This window comes from Cannabis sativa, chromosome 2 (assembly GCF_029168945.1).
Source record: "Cannabis sativa cultivar Pink pepper isolate KNU-18-1 chromosome 2, ASM2916894v1, whole genome shotgun sequence".
In the NCBI taxonomy this organism is placed as follows: Eukaryota; Viridiplantae; Streptophyta; class Magnoliopsida; order Rosales; family Cannabaceae; genus Cannabis; species Cannabis sativa.
This window is the reverse complement of record NC_083602.1, coordinates 50,906,480-50,932,354: the sequence shown is the minus strand read 5'-3', so window position 1 is coordinate 50,932,354 and position 25,875 is coordinate 50,906,480. Positions and strand designations below refer to the sequence as shown.

The window sequence follows — 25,875 nt, the reverse complement described above, 5'->3', positions numbered from 1 at the left end:
AAATTAAGTTCATGATCTATTTTGTACAATTTTAAAAAATACAGTGCCTAAATTATCATTTAACAAAACAAATACTCTCATTATAATTTTTGCAAAAATAGATCAAAAAATAATAATAGGAAAAAATTCTACAATACACCCCCTTAAAATGGGTGTATCGAGGCACCCTTATCTATTTCGGTATCTACAAAACTACTTAGTCTGATTTTTTTATGGTCGTATACATTATAGTTATTTAAGACATTTGATAAAATTTTGAGAAATTTAAAAAAAAAAATTAACACGTTAAAAACAATGTTTAAAGAGTCTATTGCATGCTTGACTTTTTTTTTATACGCATGTGAAATAGACGGTTTAAACATTAATTTATATATTGTAAATTATTCTAAATTTCTCAAAAATTTATAGGATGTGTTAAATAACTATAACGTACATGACTATGAAAAAATTTAGACTAAAAATTCTTATAAATACCAAAACATTTAGGGCTCGTTTGGTACGTCGTATTGTATTGTATTGTATTAGTATTATTTAATACAATACTATGTTTGGTATTGACTTTTATTAATAGATTGTGTAAAGTTATAATATATTTTCAATACACTCGATCCAACACCAACTACGGGTCTGAGTCTTGAGTTCGGGTCCGGGTCCCGGTTCGACTCCTGAGTCCCGGGTCTGGGTCCAGATTCTGTGTCTGGGTCCGGGTTTGAGTCCGTGTGCGGGTCCAGGTTCGGGTCCCGGGTCTGGGTCCTGGGTTCGGTCGCAAGTTCGGGTCCGAGTCTAGGTCCTGTTCCAGGTCCGAGTCCGGGATCCGATTCTAGGTCCCGGGTCGGAGATTGGTGTTGACCCGAATCTTTATAAAAAATATAATACGAGCTAATACAGATCATTTGTTATGTATTAAATAATACAACAATGTTGTACATTAAAAAATTTGGTCGTAATAATTAATACAATATATTGTTTTATCTAAACATCGTGTTATTTATTATTTAATAAAATACGATCTTTATATGGCGTACCAAACGAGCTTTTAAGAGTTGCGTCAGTACACTTATTTTAATGAAATGTATTATAGAAGATTTAGACCTTAAAATATGGTGGATTTGGTAAATTGGGTTTCATAGGGTCACATGCAAAGGGGTTATAAAGGCCAAAGGGAGTCGGAAAAGTGGGGTTTACATGGTCAGTGCACTTGAATTTGTAGGGTCACTAATGCACATGATATTAGACTCTTTCTCATAAAACCAAGTTGGCCGGTGTGTGTTTGTGTGTGCTTCTTTCTTTATTTTTCAAATTAGATAGTGGGGCTACATTTTCTCCGACCATTTCCCTCTTTCCTGATTTCGTATCTCAAAAAAAAAAAAAAAAAAAAGAAACTCATAAATTTTCTTTTCACCTTCTCAAATTTTTATTTTTTAATTAGAGAGTCCTCTTTATGGTACCAACATGAAATTATTTAGTACTGATAATATAGACTAGTTCGATCTGCTTGCCCCATTTAACACACACATAGGCTGCTGCTGCTACATTTGTCTTTGTACAGTGTCAAATCAAATCTTATGCTTCCATTGGTACATCATCACTGTTCCTAACTAAGCCTAATTTCGAGTTTGGACAAACTTGACCATTTTTTGCTCTTATCATTTGAAACAGAAGAATGGCTTGATAATAAATAACTTATTAAAGATTAAATTATCATAAGTTTCATTTATATATGTCAATAAATAACACATTAAATTTTTCGTTTATTTTCTAAATGAGTAATTGGGATTTAAATAGGGTAAGCAGCTAAGAATTTGTCTATAGAAGTGCATGTGAAACTTACCCTTTTAATAGGGTAGTGTATAGTGATTAATTCAAAACAAATATTCACACAAAATTAACTCAAAAAATGAAAAAATAAATATTGGATTTCAGTATGTAAATTTCCCATCAAGTCAAAAAAATTTGAACATTTTACTGTATTATTGTCATTTAATTTTGCTAATAAATAAAAACATAACAACAACAATAGTTATTGTATACATTAATGTTGTCCATTTTATTATTACTAACTCTTTTTTTATTATTTAAAAGAATTTCCTTTTTTTCTTTCCTTTTGGTGTATGACTTTTTCAGTCATCAATTTCACAAAACCATATTAGCAAAGCAAAGCCCAAAACTGCGCTGAAGATTCTCATTCATGGTTGTCTTGGCATGTTCAATTAAATTTAATTAATTGAATAATAATAATTAATAAATTAAATTAAAAAAAATGACAGAAAGAAAATAATAAAAAATAAAGGAATTGGGATAGTGGAGCTGAAAAAAGAGAAAGAGAATAAGACAATGTATACAAAAGAAAATACATGAATCTCTAATAAAAATCCATTAAAATAAAAATATTTTCAAAAGGCCAAAAAAAAATTAATTAAAAAAAAAAAACACCTGGCACAACCAGCCGAGTTGGCCGCGAGTCGACTCAGCTGTTTTTTTTTTTTTTTTGTGTGTCAACTCGAGGCGTTAATGGTTGAACCAGATCGATTATTGACCGGTGAACCGGTTAGAAGCTCGGCTAGAGCGGTCATGGCTCGGACCTGCATCTCTAGAGCGGCTATGTAATCGGTTGTTTCTTCTAGAAGATTCGGGAAAGGAAGCTTCCGGCAACCGGGAACCAACCGGCTGAGAGTTTGAACCTTCTTTTGAATAGGCGGTAACCTTGTTGTTTTGGTTCTAATCGGCGGTGGTTTCTGTAACCTGCTTTTACCGGTAACCTTCACCTTTCTATGTTTCCTATTCGTCATCAACATGTGTCGACTCGCCAGAATCGCTCTACTCCACCGAGTCGTTCCTTTGGCAGCCACAGCCAGAACTCGGTCAGCAGTTTCCCTAACTTTCCTCACCTTTCCCGGCGAAGAAGAAGAAGAAGAAGAACTCCGTTTAGTCTTACAGAGAGCCTCAACAAGTTTCGTTGAGTAGATCTGTTGCTCCGAATCGGATTTCCATCTAATCATCGAGCTTTTTTCGCGATCATGAGTAGTAGTCTGAGTCAAACTCGAACTCGAACTCGGAATCTCATCTCCTCCTCCTCCTCCGATTTTCCGACGCTTTTTTCTACTGGAATCTCCCGATGCGTCAATATTCGATTCCACGTTTGAAATATTATACGAAGCCATTGAAAAATTATATAATAAGACCAAAACTCCAACACCTCAATCAACCTCTAAATATATATATATATATAACTTTGTTATATACAACACAACTGCAAAAATATAAAAAAGCTTGATCAGTCAATACTCGAAGAACAAATTTATTCAATACATACACATATATAAAATATTAAAGTACCTTCGAAGAAGAAGAAGGATGATGATGATGAAGATTATGGAATCGGAGAAGAGGAATGGTTATTTTGGGGATATTTGGTAACGAAATGTTGAAGAAGGAAGACTATCTGTATTGCATATATGTATATATTTGTGTGTGTTTGTGTTTATATAAATATTTATTATATATATAAAGAAATAAATAAAAAAGAATAATAATTTAATTATTATATAAAAATAAATAATAAAAAAGGACGAGTCACGGGGAACCACGCGTCCTTTATTACCCTCTCTTTATTATGCCCTCCATCTTTCCTGCGCCGAGGTTTTTTTTTTTTTTTTTTTTTTTTAAAAAAAAAATAATAATTTTAAACTCAACTAGAGAGTGAAAAAGATAGAGAATTCGATGTAGTAAATGTTATTTATAAAAATATATATATTATAGGATAAAATAATTATGAATTTATTTATTTTTTTTTTGGTTTTTTTTATTGTTATGACTAAATATATTTAAAAAATTCATTGTGAGAGGTGAGAGGTGACAAATAGTGAATGGAATGAAGAAATATGTTTTTTTTTGTCCTCTATCTTCTAACAATTTTGTAATTGTTCCATACAAAAAAACAATATTGTAATTGTAAATTTATTGTATTATTGTATTTTTGATTTCATTTATGCAACCTCTTAAAAGGGGTGCAACGTACTTATGTTTTGGTGTTTAAGAAAATACTTTAGTTTAATATTTTTGTTGTTATGATCGTGTATATTATGATTATTTAAAATATTTTATTAATTTTTTTTTTTTTGAGGATAGAGATAAATTTTAAAAAATTTAAACAAAAAATTAATATGCTCACAATAGAACTCAAACAATTTATTCTACAGGTGACTTATTTATTTTATACTAATTTAATATAAATTATTTGAACATTACTTTTTATATTAAAAATTATTTTAAATTTCTTAAAATTTTACAAAATATTTTAAATAACTATAATAATTATAAAAAAAATAAATCAAAAAATTATATGAATACCAAAATATATAAAAGATGCATCACTAAATTTCTTTTATGGGTTGCAGAGTATACATATATATGTAAGTTTGAGTAAAATGAATGCATTACTACTTCAAATTATAAAAATCATTAGGAAGTTTCCTAAAAAAAGAAATCTTATTAGGGAAGTTTACATTTTAACTTAAAAAACTATAACTACTACTACTAGTAAGTGTCATGTATGTATATTAGTAAAATATTGATACTTTCAATTATCAATGCAATACAATGATGATTTCTTTTTGGACAAAATGAAATACATTAACTTTTCCAAATGGGAATAAAACAAGTTCAACTATATTATAGTTTGTATTTTGTTTTTACACTCCTCTTGTCTCTTGACCTTTATTATTATTATTATTATTATTATTATTCATAATAATTAGTATTGCTATTATAAAATACAAAAACTTTTATGAAACAATACAATTTATTCAAATAATTAAGCTCTTTTACTTTGGAAGTTAAATTTTAATGAAAAAAGAAAAATAAAAAAATATAGAAAAATAATGTAAAAAAAAGAAAGAAAAAAATCTCATATTTGTCCCTTATGTTTTTTCTAAGAAGAAAATGTAATTTTCATCAAACAAAGGTCATTTAACAATAAAGATATTACATTAGCATGGATATTATTATCCTTACTAATAGTACAACTGGTTTTGAAAAAGGAGATCCTAACAAGAATGAACTACCTTATTTGCTTGTTTTACAAATTCAACAAACATGTTTAATATATGAGACAATAAAAATTTGGACTCATAAATTAAAATATCATACATTAATTTTTGCTTAAAATAGTTTTATTTCCTTAAAAAAACATAAAGATATTTTCTTTAAAATTTACATGAAATTAGACGGACCACCCTAATTTCATTTATAGTGTTAGATAAGGATGTGTAGAAAATCATCCGATTTAATTACAGTCGACTGATCTAATAGAATTTGATTTTAGTTATAACTGGATCGGATCGGATGTAAATTTTAAAGATTCAATCGGATCAGATTTGTTGTTGAATGAGACATCTGATCTGATAGATAACTGAACCGAATGTCTAATTATCATCCAATGAACATCGAATTATGTTAATATATTTTTAAAATATATTTATAATTTTATATATTTAATATATTTTATTTAAAAATATATGTTAATTAATTTAATATATATTTAACACAAAAGATTAAAAAAAAACCTTAGATCTAAATTATTAATTCTCATATTCCTAAATGCTAATAAAATTGTCAATGCATATTGAATAAAATTTATTTTTTGGCAGATTTATTATGGGATTATGAGAATTAGGTTGCAGGTCATTTAACATCTTAGCTTGAGCATTCAACTATTGTGCAAGGTACGTAACCGCACTACTATAGCAATCCCTTCAACCACAGAGAACTTATTACAAAGATAAAATAAAACAAAATCATATTACATAGACAAGACTAATTATCGCAGTAATTTAAACAAATGATACTCAAAACCATGTCACAGAAATAACACTAATCACAGTAGCAAAACTACAGACCCGACTAAGCTACGCCTAAACTCAGGGAGGATCAGCAGGCCATACCAAAAAAAAAATAACCTCAAGTGAAGCAGAGAATACATAAAATAATAATTTATATTAAGCAAATAATAATATAATTATAATTTTTTTTTGTTGGTTACTACAAAGAAAAAGAGGAAAAGAAAAGAAAAAAATAGTGAATTGTTAATACTCACTTTTTTTTTTCTAAGTTATATAATTATATTAAAAATAATTATTTTGTTTTTGGTAAAAAAATATATTTTGTTTGATTAAAACTTTAAAAGGGAAAGTGTGATTGTGGATAGAATTTGCGTAACGTTGAAGTTAATTAGCCAAATAAATAAATAAATAATAAAAAGGGGTTTGAGAGCACATGGGATTAAAATCTATGATTCGTTGGACAAATCTTTGTATTCAGACAACTACTTCTTCTTATTTAATATCATATATATACATTCTTTCTTAATTTTAATCTTCTTAATTATTTATTTATTTTTGACTTTCTAAAATGTTCTCTATATGTATATATTCACCATTTTTAATTATTATTATTATTATTATTTTTTTAAAAAAAAAAGTCTTATAAATTTATCATTTTGTTTGTTGACATTTAAATCCGGCTTGTTTGTAGATAGGTAAACAACATTTAATTAATTGCTTTATTAATTAGATTATATTTTTATTATATAAATACAATGTGGAAGACATGTTTGATTTATTCCCCATTTATCTAATTACCTTTACTCTTATTTATTTATTTATCTGTGTGCTTGTTACTAGAAAACACGTGAAACAAGAGTAATTATATAAAAATAAGTACAAATTTAGTGGTAACATTTCTGTTAAAAAAAATAAATTCTATCTTCTAGTAAATGTAATTGTTTGAAAAATTTGTATATTGTTGTTTAGATAATATTGTAGTACATATTTGTGTGGACATAAATATTATTAGTTTATCACTGTGTCAAACAGTTATGACATGCGAGAGCTGAGTGACTATTAATTATACATAATGTATAGTAATAAATTTTAGGGAATTATTTCATATACTATTTTTTTAATTTTTTTTTTAATTTAGGGTTTGGGTTTCTAAAGTGGTTGCAGATAGGAATTTCTAAGTAGAATTCTGTAAAAATGCAAAAAAAAAATCGTCATAAAGTGTAAAAATAAAAAAGACCCTAAATTTTATTAATTATTTTTTTTATTAAGAAAAAATATTTGTATCAAGGAAAATTATTTTATATATATATTTTTTAAATTTTCGATGTGTGTTGCTATGTGAATTTTAATTGCGATTTAAATTATTCCGTTTATTCTTATGTGGATTGCTATATAAATTTTTATAAAAATACATAAAATCAACTACAATAAAACATAAAAATGAAAAAATCCCTTTTATTAATCATCAATAGCTTGAGAGGCAGAAGAACAAACTCCAATTACAAATTAATTCTCAAAAACTAAATCCATCGTGAGTGAACTTTATTCTCCAGTGTTTTGTACATCTATCTTTCATGATAGTGTGTTACAATGTCATTAAATATGATATTTTTTAACAAAACAAACTAAAAGTATGAATATAACCTTAAAAAATATTAAAAAACACAATTAATCTTTTTAAATTAGAATCACACACAATTTTTTCTCTCTCTTGACGTTTGGTTGGAAGTAATGAAATGGAAAGAAAATAATTTTTATTCCATTATTTTGTTTAGTTGCATTTTAAAGTATTGGAATGACATTCGAATGGAATGTTCTTTCCACTATTTTAGTGGAATGACTATTCCATTTTAAAAAGGAAGGAGAGATCATTTCAATGTAACAAAAGAAAAAATTTAATGATTTTTTTATCAATTTTTTATGCATTTTAAATTTTATTCCATTCCTATTCTTATATTTTCATTCCTTCCCACCAAACGACACTTTAATTTATTCGATGTCCTGCGATTTCCTTAATTGATCTCTTTTTATCTCTCTCATGAAATTCCATTGGATTGTTATCTTTCTCTCTCATACTATGATTATGATTTCTCTCCTTTTCTTGCGATATAGATTTCTTCAACCACTGTAAACTTCGGCAAGTCCGATCCTCTACCTCCGACAACCTTTACTTGGGGATGAATTTTGGACTTGAAATCATCAAAATTGCAATATAAATGTTAGACATGACTTGAAAGATCTTTGAAATAGATTTATAAAAATCAAGTTGAATCGCGTAAATCAGATAAATATTGAAGGAGAAATGACTGTTTTACTGAACACTGTTCAGCTCTGGGCGCCCAGGTTAACACCCAGCGCCTAGGTTGACATACTGACTTTAATATGGACGTTGTGTGAGTGAAAAACGTTCCAGGCTTGTATTTTTTGATGCCTAAGTGATATGTTGACATTACTTAGTCAATTTTTTTTAGTTTTGGTGAAGTTGTTCACTAGTTCTCGGAGATGTCACTTTTCTGTAAAATTGGATAGACTTGAAACTTTCAATTTGCAGCTAATTTACTGATATTCTACTTTGCCAAAAAGGTGAAATATCAAAGTGTGAATTTGAATTGTCACAAGTTTTAACTCTCGTTGACTATGATAAAGTAGTCAAATGCTCGAGACGGACTCAGAATCAGATAAACAGAACCGAGCACACCAAGCTATATGTCAACCTGGGCGCTAAGTGCTCTTTGGGGAACTTCCCGGGGCTCATTTCAATACTTCTAAGGCATTTGAGATTGTGAATGAGGTCTCCTATCCTGTTTTTGACCAAAATAAGAAGAATATCCAAAGCAAAATTAACGTTTGAGGAGCAAAAACATGTGAACCAAGTTGTACGTCAATCGGGCGCAGTGCCCAGCACCCATGTCAACATGGGCACTGGGGCCCTATTTTGGCTCTCCAAGAATCTCGTTTTCTCCCTAAGATTACTTGTATTACTATGAATATGTACATATACTAACTTAATAGAATTAATATAGTTATTAAGTTCAATCTAATAAGAATGGGATTATGTTAGCATGTTATTATACGAAAATTTAGAGGGTTAACAAATATTTTAAATAATGAATTATTGTTTAAAATAATTTGAGATAAATATTTATTTTATCTTAAATTTTTAGTTAGACAACATAATTTACATATGTATATATTTATATTTTATAATTTTGTGATAATTATTATGTTCAAACAATTTTCTTTCATCGTACGTAGAGTTTATGTTTATTAATTATTACCACTAATTCCAAGTTGAGATTTAAATATTTATGATTATATATTCCAATATGAAATAAGGGAAATTTTACTTGAAATAAAAATACCTTAAAACACCAAGCACTACCTTAATAAAATTATATAACATTTATTAATGCATAATTCACAATTAGCTCATTCATTTTTATTAGTGGGTAATTTAATAATTAATAAGTAGCATAATTGTAATGGAGTAAAAGTCAAAATTGAAAGAGACTAAAATGATAAACGATAGAAACGTGCCAAAATAGGAAAGCAAGGAATAATCATCATGTATTCCAAATTCACCTTTGGTTTTACCCAATGGAGAGAATTATTTCGTAGTAACCAAACAAATGTTGTTATCTACATAATATAACTACCAAACAAATTAAAAAAAATAAATAAAATTCGATTTTAAAGGAACGGTCCTAAATCTCCAATTTTAGTTGCAAGTTGTTTACGTAGTAAATATTATTTTGGAATCTGTGTTTTGTAAAAATTGTATACTATAAAATAAACTTATATTTTTTAAAATGGTAAAAATATGATCCGAGCTCAATTTTTAACAATTTTATTTTTTTTTAATATAACTAACTTTAAGACAATTTCTACCACGAATAGATACAAAAAAAATATAACTAATTTTATCACAATATCTCTAAATTAGATTATTATTAAGTTTTATTTTTACAAAAAATCAGTTTAGGATTCTATTTGTACAATTTTAAAAAATACATGGTCTATTTTATCATTTAATAAAATAAAGAATCCAATTAGTAATTTTTACAAAATACATAGTCTAAAATAATATTTACCCTTATTTATATACATCTCAACTTTCTACCTTAGCAAAAAAAGAAAAAAATAATCTCAAAGCTGGTAGAGAATAAAAATAAACATCAATATTGTGAAAAGTATTATTAAAGAAGAAGGAAAAAAAAGCTAGAGCATATGCAATGACATTGGTCTTAATTTTCTTAGTCTTTGCATTAATATTAATATATTATTAATTTGTATTATCGGTTCTAATTATATAGTTTGAAGGGGGATTATGACTTGGATAAATACAAATATTAATTTTTTTCTTCTCTTGTGTTTTGATCATATATATTTTGTTGGGAACTCTAATGGATAGATGATTGGATAACAAGTATATAAATATTGTGATTGGGTGATTGGGGTTGGGGTCCTTGGGGATAGTGGGGTCAATGGAGTTTTGTATTTTAGCTGAGCAATGATTAGTGGGTATTGAACCAAATAGAAATTTAGGGGAATGCATGTGGTTGTTTTCATATATTATATAACACTTTCCATCATATGTGCCTTTATTTTGTTTTCTTTATCACTTTGCCTTGGACTCACTCACCCTCCTCCTTTATGAAATGTGGCCAAGTTTCATCCACATTGCCCTATTATTCTCTCTCTCTCTCTCTCTCTCTCTCTCTCTCTCTCTCTCTCTCTATACATATATATATATATTATTATTATTATTATTATTATTATTATTATTATTATTATTATTATTATTATTATTATTATTCTCTTTTAATTCACTAGCTTGCATACATTTTACATGATATTTTACACAATTATATTAGAAATCATTAGTGATCAATTCTTGTTTGTGCTATTTAAGTATATATTGGTGAATCTTTAATTTTCATTTTCATACTAAAATTAGAGAAAGTGTAATCAAAAACTAATAAAACATATAAAATCCAATCTATTTATATATCAAGTATAAATAATATGTGAAATAATTATATTTATATATTTTTTTTTTATATCAATAATGCAATTATCAAAGATTTATAGTATTTATAGTTTTTTAAATAATATAGTAATATTTTTTTAGAAGCAAAACATTTATAACAATAATAATTGTAAGATTTAAATAAAATATATTATTGAATACTTTAGTATTTCTCCTAAAGATTTTTATTATTATTATTTTTTTCAGTATTTTAAGCATAGAAATTTATATTGACAGATATTTTCTCCCATTTAACTTTTTTTTTTTAATATCTGACACATGCATGTTTTTTTTTTCTTTATGTATTCACTTTATTTTAAGTGATCATTTCATATAAATGGTGAAGAACTTTCAATACAAAAGGATGGCGCAAATCTAGCTACAAATATATATATAAATTCCACTAGGCCACTAAAGAGTTTGATTACATTATCTTCAATCCCAACAGAAATAAATAGCTATAAGTTCTTTCCTTCCTGGTTTTAATAAAAATAGATAATAATTGTTGAATTTGATGATCTCAATTAATGACATGCCAGAAGGATTGCCTCCTTGCGTGAGACAAGCTTTAATGTCTCAAAAAAATAAATATTCAATTAATTCAGTGTTTTTATTTTATTAATTAATAATAATAATAACACTAATGATTTCTATTGTGTAATAATACCCCTTCAGGCCTTTAATACAATCTTTCTTATTCTTATTGTATTGTATAAGCTAGGTCATAATACATCACCTTGTTAAAAAGGTTGAAATAAAGTTTCAGTAGTTTTCAAAGTCAATATTATTAGATTTACTCTGGGCATTTTGTTGTTCTAATCACTTTAACCCTCAACCAATTACAAGAGGCTTGCTCAATTGACAATATAATATATAATTATGATGTTACTATTATCTTTAATTAATTCGGTTCTTGGCTGTTATCAAACAATTCTATTGTCCAATAATATTCATGCTTATCCTTTAACTTAACTACTTCTTATAGGAAAGCCAATGAGGTTTCATTTGATGTTTTTCAGACAAATAAACAATGGTTTTCAAGAAATAATTTTATTGTATCCCACCATAATCCCAATTATGGATCTCAATCAAGGAAGGTTTGATTTTAATTTATTTAATTAATTATGATACTACATAAGACAAAAAGGCTCGATTACTTGTGTCATGCTTTTGCTCCCTAACATGGGTTTTTCGAATAAAATAATATGCAGACCATGTTCTCCATCTATATTCATTTCCCCCACTCTGCTCTAAATATTTAATATAATTTTAAAATTTTCTTTGCTCATTAATAATAATAAATAAATGATTGAATTTGACAAACCGTCCACTTAATCATCTTAATTCCATTTCTTTCTAAATTGTTAGGTTATTGACCCTCTAAAAAACCAAACAGACGGTGGTCATGCTACCAAGAAGCATAAATCTCAACTTATATGATTCCAATTTTCTATTATAGTTCTATGAGATGGCATTGTTGGTGTGTTGTTAATATCATGTGCACATGCTCATTTTTCTTTCTAAGTTGTACTAATTTATTTACCATGGTAAATAAGTAATTGACTGTTATTATGATTTTACATATTCTTACTATAAATACATATATGTGTTCATGACTCATGTTCAATTATTGAGTCTCACACATATCAAAGTGTAGAATAGAATCACAATAAGTTGATTCACTTTGACCATATGTTACCTTACTTTCTCATCCATTTGTGTACTTGGTCACTTTTCAAAAATTAACCTTTCTTCTTTTTCTTTTTTTGTCAAAGTTTGAAGCAATAAGCTCTCAACACGACAAGAGAGCTATCTAGCTGAGACTCATTATGGATAAGGAACAAGTCAAAGAACAAAGCCAAGTTGCATACCACAAATCCATATCATTAAATTATTGTAAAGACCATGTTTAGGATAGAAGATAGACATGGGATTTGGTGAAACAAACGCGCTTTACAAAGCCCTAATCTAAGTATAATACAATATACTACAATAATCAATGTGTTTAAAGCTTACAATATTTCTTAAAATAAATGCCCACCTTTCATTCTCACATGATTTTGTTAACAGCTTTCTCAAAAGATTTGAGTCCCATACAATGGCTTAGGATGCAAAGAGTGGGTGGTACTCTGTTGTCTGTTTTATTAATAGAAACAATTATATTACATATATAAAATTGATCAAACACAATAATGGACTATAGATGTAATCATTTAATCGAGTAGAAACAAAAGGTGCACGAGTGCGTGCCTTGGTAAGCAATCTATCTCATGATTATGTTAACAACAATAATGATAATGATTATTAATGTTAACTTAAAACAGCAATTATAAACATACATACATTATACATACATACATATATATATATATACTTACACATTAATAGAAAAAGAAAAACTGATTGGCACCTTGTATTCTTGTAAAGGCCTGTTACTCCAAAGAGCAGATCTTACCTGGTAATTTATAAAGTTGAAATAAATATTAATGGTTTTAAAATAAACTAGGTTTGATACTGACATAATAACTGATAAAAATATCTAGACATATTTGCGGCGAAACTTTTTTAACATTTGTAATTATTTTACATATGACCATAATAAAAAAAAAAGTAGCGATAAAAGTACTTTATTTTACAATTTTGTTATAATCGCATTATTTTTTGGTTGTTAAATATCAAGTAAATCCGTTAAGTGCCAATTCAGAAACACGTGGCGATATATATCTTTAGTTTATTTAATACGTAGTCTAAAAATATATCGTCACGTGTTTCTAAATTGACATTTGATAGCCAAAAAAATAATACAACTGCAACAAAACTGTAAAGTAAGATATTTTTACCGCTATTTTTTATTAGTCATATGTGTGACAATTGTAAATGTAAAGAGAATTTCCCCGCAAATATCCCAAAAATGTAATATACTTTTGCCCACTCATAGATTCGAAATTTTTGTTCCTGATAATAGTGTTTGACCTACCAAATAGTGGATTAACTATCTCTTGTTTTTCCTAAACAAATACCATTAAACTCTTTTTCTTGTTGTACAAGTAACTAATATGAATTCATTGAGTTTGTTTAAAGCTTTCACATGATAAAGTGGCATGAATAAACTAATTATAGCTTCCCATGTTATTCCCAAGAATAGGTAATTGATCAAATGTTTGTTTTAATAATAAGCGTTGCGTTGTCAAAATAATTATATGGATAATCCTTGTACTATCTGGATCATATTGTCTCTTAATTCTGTCTTTAACTTTTTAAAAGATGTCATTCTCTACTTATTTAGGAAAGAAAGAAGGGTAGAACAAAAAAATATAAAAATAAAAGCTGTTTCAAATCCAAGCAATGTTTTCAACGACAAGTCGTTTGTATAGCAACACAAACTAATGAATAATGATATAATGTACAGCCTAAAATGGGGTCATGTAATATTCAAATAAAAAAAAAATTACTCATTTAATCGTTTTTTTTCCCTGGTAAGTGTTAAAATGTACAATTATCTCCTATAAAAAGCAGATAATTATACTAATTAATTAATTTTTAGCTTAAATATATGCTATGGAATCTTATTCAAATATGAGGTTGAGAAATGGGAAAATATGAACAAATGATAATATTTTCCCGTGATTGATAAAAAACTGAAATTGTTGTATAAATGACTACTAGTACTACAACAATTGCTTACGTCAGATGCAATTCAGGATAGTAAACTATGTAAGAAATTTTAAGGTCAAAGTGGCATGACTGAGTACTATTTGGAAGCCAATATAAAAATAAATCCAAAGAAAAGCAAGAATTTTCTGCGATCCAAATGTCGTTTCTTAAGAACTTCTCAATAAAAAGAGTTTAAATGACAGCAAATTCTAAACAATGTTCAAGTAATAGAGTAAGCTCAACTTCAAAAATATTTGAGGGACGTCTAGTTTTCATTATAATGCAGTAAATGTTTGCATGAAAAACAAGTATATTTTACGAAGGCATGCTTTTGAGTTTGACAAACAATATGAAACTTACTATTCAGTATTTCTAATAATTTCCCTCTGTTTTTTGTATTATATGTGTATTGTGTGTGCGTGTGTACTTTTCTGTAAATTAAGTAATTTTAATTAAGCATTTTCAAGACCAGAAATCCAACAAGTGATAGATAGAGGCCTTACCATTTACACAAGGATCAATCTTAAGGGGCAACTGCAGGTAACTGTAAGCTGCTTGCTGAAGTTTTTGGCTTAACAAGAAATGGAAGTATGATTTCAGCTGTGCTAGACTCCCCAACTTTCTCAAGGAAGGGTACTTCAAACGACAGCGATTGGTATAAACAGACCTCATCTTCTTTGCAATAGTAAACCTGAAAAAAAACCAAAGGAAAACTGCTGAGTTGGTATTAGAAAATTGAGCCTATTGGACAGTATCTGATATCAGAAAATAATCACTTCAGCATTTTTTTTAAACAAAATAAAAATAGATATGTATATATTGAATATTTTTGTTATATGGATCTTGGAGTGAGCTATATCCCACTTCAGCAGCATCTGAAAACTCAATGTTTAACTTCTTTCAGTCATTTTATATCTTTAGAAGAGAAACATTTCCAGTAAGACCTCTGAGATTGTGCATTAGAAAAACAAAATATGGGGGTCACAATGTCACATTTAGTATAATGATGTTATCAAAGGCTCACAAAACTCATGTTATAAGTAAAAAGTGAACATTGTATGGGGTTTCATTAGAATACGTAATAACTAAAAATTCCTCCAGGTCATGAATGCTATAAAATAAATGTATTTGCTTCGAATGTTTTATGTTAGTGTATGTTAATGTTTGTTTAGTTTTAAACCAATTACAAGACATGATGAATTGGGAAGAAAAACAATAAGAATAACGAGAGAAAGTGGATTAGAATTGAAAATGTGGTGAGAATAAGACAATATAATGAATTCATCTTTTGGTTTATCTTGCTCCGTAAGAACAATTGAAAACTAAGAGCATGTTTAGTACACCATATAAAATTTAGGTCATTTATGATATTAGTTCAAAGGCTGTATATTAAGTATAAAGGTCAACCTAAACATGGTTAATAAATTAAGAAGAATATGCGGTGTGCCAAACGTGCCCATAATGTCCAACTGTTGGCATGGTGGTAACTGGTAAGAAGGAGAATTTGTGCAAGTTTATAGTTGACATTTACCATAGAAGTGTGTTACCTTGCAATTTATTTTTCCCATCGAAGCTGATGATGAAGATCTCTTAAAATGAATTGTTGCAGATCCTTCTGGACTAAGGTATCCATCCAAAGGATCAATAGTCAACGCATTTTCAGGCTCAACATCAACACTAAATTTACTGCGAGCCTCCTGCGTAAGAAAAAATGGGTTGATACAGACAGGAATATTAAATTATCAACGTGAAAATCTTAGGAAAATAGTTATAAACAAACAGTACTAATAACTTCATGGCTTTTGTCTTGAGGGTCTAAAGAAGTAACCTTTGAAAAGTGATATTCTTCAGGCAATGATATTTTAATGAGTAAGTTTCCTTCGCTGGATAAACTACCATCAACTTTAATAATTTGTGCATCTGATGGTGCTCGTCTCCTAAGCCGCTTTGGCAATTTAGATTTTTTATTAGGAGGCTGAACACCTTTCAGCTCTAAAGTTAGAAGTTCAGGTACTTCCTTGTTTAAGTCCAGATATCTTATTATGCTGTTATTTGTATCAGCAATAAGCAGTCTTCCTGTAAGAAGAAGAGAAGAATGTATAACTATATATTGGAAAAAATCTGATCCAAAAATTAAAAAGAGGTCAAAATTAGAAAAAGTTGTCCAGCAAGCTTTCGGCGGAGATCATGCTTTCCTTTCTTGGATGACAATATGTTTCATGAAATCAACTAGGTACGTTTAAATACAAATTTGATTGTCTAAGTCACATGGTTGAATGAGACAAGGAATATGAAATTTTTGAGTCAATGAAGAGCGTTGATAACTTGTAGGGGTTTGTAAGAAATTAAGTCTGTTTCGAAAAGAAAAAAAAAGGTTTTCCTTAAGCACGATGATGAATATAATTTTGCAAGAAAGTAGAAGCTAATTTGTGATGCTGCATATTAGACGGCAAGTCAACTAAAATAGAACCGCACCATTTTCTACTTCAATGATTCCTGACGGCTCTGAAAGCTGCAACAACACCAGAAAAGCATTAAAGAAAACATAATTAGCTACCAACGATCAAAGTTATACAATCACTCAGCTTAGAAAATAGTACATTTAGTTTTGTCTTGTTTCATTAAACTTCTCCAAAATTTTAGTAATTTGTTCAATAAAGATAGAAAACGTTATCCAACCTGAGCTTCTAGGGCTGTTCCATCCTTGAAACCAGCTTTCCCTGTACCTGCTATGGTAGTAACTCTTTTACTGGCAAGATCTAGCTTCTTGATCTGGTATTTAGATGGAGCAAATCAATTAAAAAGTTCCAAGGGGCAATGATGAAAATAAATGTCATAATGAACTCTTTAAAAAGTAAGTTCCTCAGACATTGAAGTAATTGCAAGGTATCCAAAGGACTGGTATCAAACTATCAATGAGTTAAAGATACAAAAAGTTAAAAGTTATTCCAATAAATGAAACTAAAAGCATTCCAAATATTCTTTTCAAGTTTCAACACCAGGACTATATGAATCTCATTTACTTGAAATAGGTGTACAGATCAAGAACTAAGATTACACAATGTATAATAATGCTTAAGAGGGATTGATGGCCAAATGCCAAAGGCCACATTAGAAGCTGTTATTGACCTGCCAGCCAAATACACTTTAACGAAATGCTAAATCCCTGTTCTAATGTTAAGATGTAGCATTGATGACGAAGTTTCTTGTAAATTTGTAAAGCTTATGCTATATTTTGTACCACACTTGGCATAGCAGATTTATAAATATGATAAAAACTGTTTACTTACAAAACCACAACTTTGTATCTTTAAGTATTGGTGATTGGTAATTTGGTTATACTTAAATTGGTTATTAACAAATAAAAATATTTTATTGCAGAAATGATCTTCAAATGTAAGAGTATTTCTATGGCATCTTTAGTCATGAACAATCACCTTGTGGTTGTAGCTATCTGCTATATAAATTTGACCATCTTTTGCGCAAATGACACCCAATGGATGTTGAAGGAGTACTTCAGCCCCTACTCCATCATGGTCTCCAAACTGCAAAGGGTTTCAACAACCATAGAGAAAAGAAAACAATTCATCAGAAAGAATATTCCTTCCAAAGAGGATGTGGTTTCCAAGGTTGAACGAAAAGTACCTTAAACAAATTGTCTGAGAAAAAGGGATCACCACCAGCTAACAATTTCGATCCTCCAGTCTTCAGATCAAGTGCTCGAATTGAGCTACTCTCACTATCAGCAATATATGCCTCTGAAAAGTCTACAAATTATCACAGAATTCAGAATGATAGATTGAGCATATACATAGAACAAAAATTATGATATAAAACTTCAAGATGTCTTTAAATGTTGCACATCATATTTACCATTAGATAACGAAATTCCAGAAGGCTGTGCAAATGATGTGGTGGTTGAGCTGGCTCGATGGAAAAACAAAAGAGACAGCATCAAAGTTTTTCCGAGTATCACATTAAAGAGAAATGAAAGGGAAAAAAATGTTACATTAAATTAAGCACACTGCGCTATAAATGCTGATAATGGTTTACCCACTGATGTTTAGAAAGCAACGTGGAGAAATTTTCAACACTGAGGTTGCATTTGGTTGGAGGTAATGAAATGAAATAGAAAAGAATCAAGTTTCATTCCATTCTTTTATTTGGTTGCATTTTAAAATATTAGAATGTCATTCCAATGGAATGATTTTTCCACCATTTTGGTGGAATAACTATTCCATTTTAAAATGGAAGAAAAGGTCATTCCAATGCAATATGAGAAAAATTTAATAATTTTTTTTATCAATTTTTTTATGTATTTTAAATTTTATTCAATTCCATTCCTATTCCTATTTGCATTCTTATTCCTATGTTTTCATTCCTTCCAACCAAACGCAACCTAAATTTATCTTATTAATGTCAAGTTGGGTCTCAGTGAACCTATGTGCTTTATAATAAGATTTAGTTGCATCACATAAATTTAAGCAGATATACAGATGGAGAAACAAATTTCCAAAATCTTCCCAAACAATTTACTAGCACAGGTCCATTTCCTTTGAGGATATAGATCAAAAGGACTCGCATATAATCTTATGTAGTTCAATGTTATTCGATAAATTGTGCAAGTTTTTCACTGCATTCAGTACTGCTGTTCAGAAAACTGTCATTACCCACCCTATCAAAGATCTACTCATACCTGGGGCCATTTAAGTTTCTTTCGTAACCATCACCACTGAATGTTTTGGTACTCCCGTCCAATGTATTGTGCACCCAGATCTGATGTTGGCCAGCCATAGCAATGTAAACTTTCTCATTGACGGGCTCAAAGCAAACATCCCAGGGGGAGTTCAGGAGCTGAGAAAATTATGTCATTATTTGAATATTGTCGGAACAAGTCCTCATTAATCTTTTAAAAAGAAATATACGACAGATATACCAAAAAAAAAAAACAAATACAATAAGCAAATAATAATACAGAATATCTGATTGGTTGATCATTGTAGCTGAGAATTACAAACAAATTAAATTGATCATCTCAGTTTTACCTGTGTGCTTCCATTTCCTCCTCCTTTATAGTCAGAACCCTTTGTTCCATTACCAGCTAGAGTACGCACTGTCTCATTAACAAAATCAATCTCCCTACATTAACAGGCTCTAAATAATTACAAGTCATTACAGAAGATAATAACCAGACAACAATAATTTAAGGTACTCCCAAACTGTAGTGAGGATAACATTACCTTAAAGCATGATTTTCAGTATCTGCTACATAAAGTAAATTTTTCTTTGGATTGTACGCAAGGCCCTAGAAATCACATAACTCCGGGTTAGCATATTTATGTCTAATTTGAAACATGAAACTCAAATATTAATGATCAAAATAACAAAGCACTTGTGTATTTATGCAAGCATTCATGAGCAAAAATGATACTCACAACCAAGTTCTCATTATTGTTTTCAGTTCAAGATGTAAGCAAAAATGTATATATCTTTCTAGCCTAACTTCGATATGCATGGACTGGGTAAATGCTGTTTTTGGTGTAATTAAATCTCTATTAAAAAAAAGCCTTTGATATGCATGTGCTAGCTATGCTGGAAGTTCATTTTTCAGTCTAAGGGCCATGATTATACTTGAAGCTCCTCACCTGCGGCCGATTGAAGACAGCATCATCAAAGGTACCATCACGTAAACCTTCCTCCCCTGTGCTTCCAATTTGGACAATAAAGTTTCCCCTGAGATCAGTCACAACCTGAAATTCAAAGACCCCAAGAAGAATAATTCAGTATCTTGATAGGAGGAACCAAATTTATATATATATCTATATATATATATACACACACACACATAAAACAGAGAGAGTGAGAAAGAGTACTATGCGGTTGTGGTTACTATCAGAGATGAAGAGCCTATTGTTGAGGACATCTATTGCCAGCTTCCCCGGAAACTTCAATGGAGATGTAAGCAAACGAGGATCGTTATCTTTTTCTAAACTTAATGGTAAAGGAGTGCTGTTTAAGATTTTCTTTCCACCATAGTACTGAAGAGCTGCCTCCACAATATCGTCAAGATCCTTCAAGAAGTTTCTTGTTTATTGTACAATATGGTTTTTAAAGACAATTCATGCATTGATAATCGAATACAATTAAAAAATCTGTACCTTTCGACGACCTTCACCTGATAGTTGTGCAATGAGTTTACCATCTGGGCCAACGACAGCGAACGTTGGCCATGAACTCACACCTAGTTCACGCCATAGCCGCATCTCTCCATCATTCACAACCTAAATTAATCAGCAAAAAGTACGAAAAATGAAAACGATTCAGTTGAATGTCAACATGTAGTTAAGCTAAAGATAGGATTGTCCGTCAGCCTTGTATAAAGTGAATAGGTTGATAGAAATTTTCAAAGTTCACTGATCTTAGGAATTTGGGGTAGTATTATCAACAGATGTGAGTGTCAAACACTAAGATATTCTACAGCCAACAACAGTGACATCTGTGTAGATAGCAGTCGGAAAGAATCGTGGCGGCACTACATGCAGAGTGAGTAGAAAGTATTTTTCAAATTCTTGGGAAAAAATAAAAACAAAAAGATGAAAACGAAAAGAAGAATGAAACAATGGAAGTTCAGGAAAACTGATAGAAATCAAATAGTGACATATCTGTTTTAACCAGCACTATCTAATATTGAAAGTTGAAGCTTACTGGATGATTAATGCCATAACGTAACACTGCATTGCGAATGGCTTCTAAATCTTTCTCATTATCAAACTTTGCTGAGTGGACTCCCACAACTGTGAACTGCATAACAAAGGATGCTTTACAAATTACACACTAAATGTCTAAATGAATAGGTAATTCTCTTCCACGAGTCATAAAATCACACAAATTTATGATTTTATTTACTTAATTAGGAGCAAATTGGTTAAACCAAGACTCAACTTGTTGAGAAATTTATATTTTCCGACAACTGAATGCATCTAAAACACAAAATAATAATTACCGGCATATCTTTGTATTTGTTCTCTAAAAACTCCAGATCTGGAAGCACATGTATACAATTTATGCAACAATAAGTCCAGAAGTCAAGCACAACCACTTTTCCTTTCAACTCCTGCCAAAATAGAAATAAAAATTATACTCTAACCATATATCCTGTTTCACCAAATCCAAATGTTCAAGTCAACTAGAATTTACCTGGCTAAACTTCAGGGGAGCTGTATTCAACCAGTCCAGTCTTGGTGGAAATTCTGGCACCATAGGAGCAGTTCCACTTCCACAGTGAAGGATTGTTTACTCAGAACAGGTTACACATATATAAATCTCAAGAGTAATTACTGAACTTGAACAGAAAAGAAACCTAACCAAAAACTAGAAAATATGCAAATCAGAAGAGGTTAGGATGAGGATTTATTACCTGGTTTCTAAGTCAGCTACATATTTCACAAGTTGTTGGATTCTTTTAGTTCTTGATTTTCCTACAACCAATAAAAGAAAATTTGAAAAAACTGTAGTTCCAAAATAAGGACATGTTCATTATCCAAGAGAAAATTACACATGGAAATACCCCACCCCCCCCCCCCCCCCCAAAAAAAAAAAAAAAAAGGCAAAAAAGAAAAAAAAAGATGATGATAAAGGAACCAAAAACAAATGTGACAGAGCAGAAGCAATAGAAAACAGAAACTTATAGTGTTATTACCTTCATTTTGCCCAAAAGATGGTTGAGTCGCACCAAACAATGCATTCCAAATAGCTTTTGGTGATGCATACTGCATTGCCTGGGCATTAATGGAAGTTAAGTTCATATGTTTACCAAACCATGAAAAGCTAGAGAGAAAATTGAAGCCATTATCTTTGCATAATTCACTAAAAACTAAAATGGTATGTTTATTATCAAGCTCCTCTTTCTCAAGTAAGTTAGACCTTCCAGTTTGAGATGGCGAAAGCAAGGCAAAAAAGAGAAATCCCCAAACTTCCATATCTTATTATATCTCGCCGAGAACCCTGCAACCTGTCCAAGAATTATTTTTCCAGCCTCAAGCTAGGGTTTTCCAAGAACATTCTTTTAAATCATTGCAAATGGGGAGCACAAAAGAGTAGACAAGACAGGAACATCAAAAAGAAATTAAAAATAATCAACTTCAGTTAGAACACTCAACCAGAGAAGCTATTACCCTCCATTTAAGGAATCCCCATTATCAGACTTCTCTTGTTGGATTGGCCCATTTTCAATCTTCTCTTTAACCAGGCCTGAGGAATTTTGGGATGGTGTCTGAAGAACTTGGCTTTCCTGCATCGTCTCATCTGCAATGGCATGTCTTTATAAGAATTTATGTCAGAAAATTTAAATACAACTTTTCATTCCATAAATACTTTCCTCGGAGAATGTTATTGTATATATTAAGTGCGAGGACCCATCATCTTGATGAAAAAATTTAATTATTTTTATTTAAATAGTTGGTGCCAAATAGTTCACTCAGCAAAAAAGCAAGGATTCATCTTCTTGATGAAACTACAATATAAATCTAATTCAGTAACTGGAGCCAAAGAGTTTGCTCAGACAAAAAGGACAGAAAATTTCAATACAAAGAACACCCGTCACAAGAAGATAGGTCTTATTTATAGTCCTTAAAATGAGCCACAAGTATAGCTTCACCATTCTACATTATTGGCACAAAATGACAATTGCAGCATATTCTCAAGACTACATACTATAGTCATCAGAGCCACCACTGAGAATATCATCAAGTGAAACATTTCCTATCTCATTTCGTATAAGTGATGGACCAGCAGTCTTTAAAGTCTCTTCTGCTAAGGTAGTTTTGACAGCTATGCATCTGCAAGAAGCAGAAAAAGATTTATCATACACTAATAGCCATAATTCGAATTTATAAAACAAAGAACTCAGGTCAACAAGTGGCATGAAAATAATTAATAAGCTTAACGAAAGGTCTAGCACAAATGAGACTACAAGGTACACAAAAGGGAAAAACAAACGTATATGCATACTGATACCACAACTTGAGAAAACATTAAGTAGCTATTGCAATTGATTTTACCTCATTCCAGCAGCTTTGGCAGCTTGCACTCCAGCAAGTGCATCTTCAATAACAATGCACTGCAGAAAAAGTAATAAGAGTAAGACTCAGTAAGGCATTGCATATATGTATTAATAATTCCCCAGAAACATTTGACTTTACCTGCTCACCAAAAGTAACCACATTATTTGGTTGAGGAGGCTTATTGCAAAGCAAATACGAAGGCATAAACAATATTTATTTTCACAATATAGAGAAATGGTGTGGCATTTAATAATACCATATACATGACTATGCCTTATAGTTATTTTTATGCTACTATACCTCGCTAGTGGGTACACTCAAGATCTTTGATGCTGCTAAGAAAATATCAGGCGCAGGTTTCAGATTTTCAAAAGCATCTGCTGACACAATGGCATCAAACCTGATAGTAAAACATACAGAATAAAATTGTATGCTCCAAAATATACGGTCAGAATTCAAAACTCATATATTACAGTGAAGTACACAGTCCAAGTCAAACAGGTAACTTCTTAGTTCTAGACAAACTTAGCAGGTCGACCAAAATAAACTCTTTTGCATTTTTCATATTATACACAAAACATTAAGATATATTTTTTAATCATTTAACATTGTTAGAATTAGTCTCACATTGCTAATGCGTAGAAATAAAACACCACATATAAGATGAATGGGCTACTCCTCTCATTGTCAATTGATTTTGAGATGGAACCCCTTTCCAAATTCTAATAAGCATCAACCACTACTATTCTGTCAACTTTCTTAAAAGAGCTTCATATGTTATTTGTAAGTTCTTATACTGTTGTGTATCTCATTCCACCCTTATAGAACTAATATCAAAAGCACTGAGCACCCATTAACCATGTCTCAATTTACAAGTTTCACAACCTGATGCGGTTAGAGATTGTAATGGTTGAGGGTAAAAGCCCTTCTATATCATCTTGACATTTCCATGACCACAATAGCAACTCATGAACAAGAATAAGCATAAATATAAAACAAGAATTTTTTTATGCTCTTGCAAAGGAAAAAGCACACAGCTAGATTGGTTACAGTGATAATGGCAAGGCAGCAGCTTCTAGATTTGCGTCAACCTTGATTCGATCAGCACTAGATGCTACAGCAACTTTAAGGCCTTTGCTTTTACACTGTTTAACATTAGTGTATAAAACCAATATAAGCCAAATGTCACGAATGAGGGACATGATTTTACAATGAGTCAACATTTCCCATACCTGAGTAATGAGTTCAAGAGCTCCTGGAAATCCAATTCCGGAATTTGGCTTTGCATACTACAAGAGGGAGAAATTTTGGTGGTTATTGGAAATTTAAAATTGCAAATTATAAGTCATATAGCACCATTGAATGGTTTCTCTCATATATATAAACATAATTACTGCTAACCTTTTCCAAATATATCTCAAAGAATCTCTTCTTGGCGGCCTCAGGATCAAATCCTTTCACTCCCTTAACAGACGCAACACCTCCCAAGAAGTTGGCCTCACCTGCCATATTGAAGAGGTAGAAAAGAACATGCAATCTCCGACTCATTATTACCATTATTAGTTCTAATTAACCAAATTGAATTGACAGATTCAAACGCCAAACGTTAACACAGTTTTTTTAAGCTGTTCCTTCACATTGCCACGAACCATTTATAAAATTTCAGTTCAACATTTCTCATAGTTTCATCCACACAATACGATCAGAAACAAATAAATCCATATACATCAATAAACAACTATGCTATGCAATAATTCCAATTCCAGTAACAAATTAGCTCTCACCAGTCCCCATGAAAGGCACAAAGTCCTCCACTGTGACTTTAACACCCATCTCGGCGAAAACGTCGACTCCAGTCCTCCTCGAAAGGTCTTCACTATTGCATAGCACTCCATCCATGTCGAAAAGCACCGCAGAGACTTTCCCCCACTCACTTCGGGCGGAGTTTTGGGAACTCTTCTCCTCCACTTTGAGACAAGATTTCGCAGCCATTCTCCGGGAGCAGGAGCTTCGTTTGGACCTCCAATAGGTCGGGAAGGAAACGAGTTTAGGTCCTTTGGAGGTGGAAGAGAAGGAGAAGAGCTTGGTGGAGCGGGAGAGATAAGAAGGAGGAGCTACGAGCTTCGAAGCCATTGTTAATTTTGTATGAGTGGCGGGGAAGTGAACTCTGTTATACTTTATGCCATCTGGACCAATATGCCCTTTAAATTTCCAATATTTAGTATTAGTAGTATTGGGTTTTTAGTCATCTTCGGATTTCTTTGATTTTATTAGTGGTGGAGGAATGGTT

The 25,875-nt window shown here is 30.5% G+C and overlaps 2 protein-coding genes and 1 long non-coding RNA gene across 8 annotated transcripts; 1 reads left to right on the top strand and 2 right to left on the bottom strand.

The window, feature by feature from the left end:
* Nucleotides 1-2,308: 2,308 nt before the first annotated feature.
* On the bottom strand, nt 2,309-3,497 carry LOC115721183 (transcription factor bHLH149). The gene is made up of 2 exons (XM_030650439.2): nt 3,337-3,497; nt 2,309-3,250 (listed from the first exon to the last, which is right to left on the bottom strand). Exon 2 carries the CDS (start codon nt 3,159-3,161, stop codon nt 2,496-2,498), a length of 666 nt encoding a protein of 221 aa, XP_030506299.1. The 5' UTR covers nt 3,162-3,250; nt 3,337-3,497; the 3' UTR covers nt 2,309-2,495.
* An 8,288-nt stretch (nt 3,498-11,785) lies between these two features.
* On the top strand, nt 11,786-12,922 carry LOC133033843 (uncharacterized). The gene is made up of 2 exons (XR_009685901.1): nt 11,786-11,966; nt 12,645-12,922. It is a non-coding gene; the product is annotated as an uncharacterized LOC133033843 (long non-coding RNA).
* On the bottom strand, nt 12,738-25,830 carry LOC115719308 (protein SUPPRESSOR OF QUENCHING 1, chloroplastic). Of its 6 annotated transcripts, none has more exons than XR_009685899.1 (30): nt 25,370-25,830; nt 24,987-25,087; nt 24,818-24,874; nt 24,636-24,730; nt 23,886-23,985; nt 23,583-23,641; nt 23,236-23,360; nt 22,698-22,827; nt 22,447-22,534; nt 22,223-22,301; nt 21,941-22,001; nt 21,721-21,796; nt 21,527-21,637; nt 21,229-21,324; nt 20,682-20,804; nt 20,397-20,594; nt 20,169-20,273; nt 19,764-19,828; nt 19,569-19,662; nt 19,220-19,377; nt 18,397-18,446; nt 18,169-18,290; nt 17,961-18,068; nt 17,203-17,295; nt 16,999-17,035; nt 16,352-16,599; nt 16,071-16,220; nt 15,027-15,214; nt 13,248-13,324; nt 12,738-13,005 (listed from the first exon to the last, which is right to left on the bottom strand). XR_009685899.1 is itself a non-coding variant. In XM_061108832.1 (30 exons), the coding sequence occupies exons 1-29, from the start codon at nt 25,716-25,718 to the stop codon at nt 15,047-15,049; spliced, it is 3,216 nt and encodes a 1,071-aa protein (XP_060964815.1). In that variant the 5' UTR covers nt 25,719-25,830; the 3' UTR covers nt 13,064-13,324; nt 15,027-15,046. The 6 variants fall into 6 exon arrangements, 4 of the variants coding, with proteins under 4 accessions (XP_060964815.1, XP_060964816.1, XP_030504150.2 ...); XR_009685900.1 differs by having other exon boundaries at nt 13,280-13,324; XM_061108832.1 differs by lacking the exon at nt 12,738-13,005 and having other exon boundaries at nt 13,064-13,324; nt 22,698-22,725; nt 22,756-22,827.
* Nucleotides 25,831-25,875: the final 45 nt, after the last annotated feature.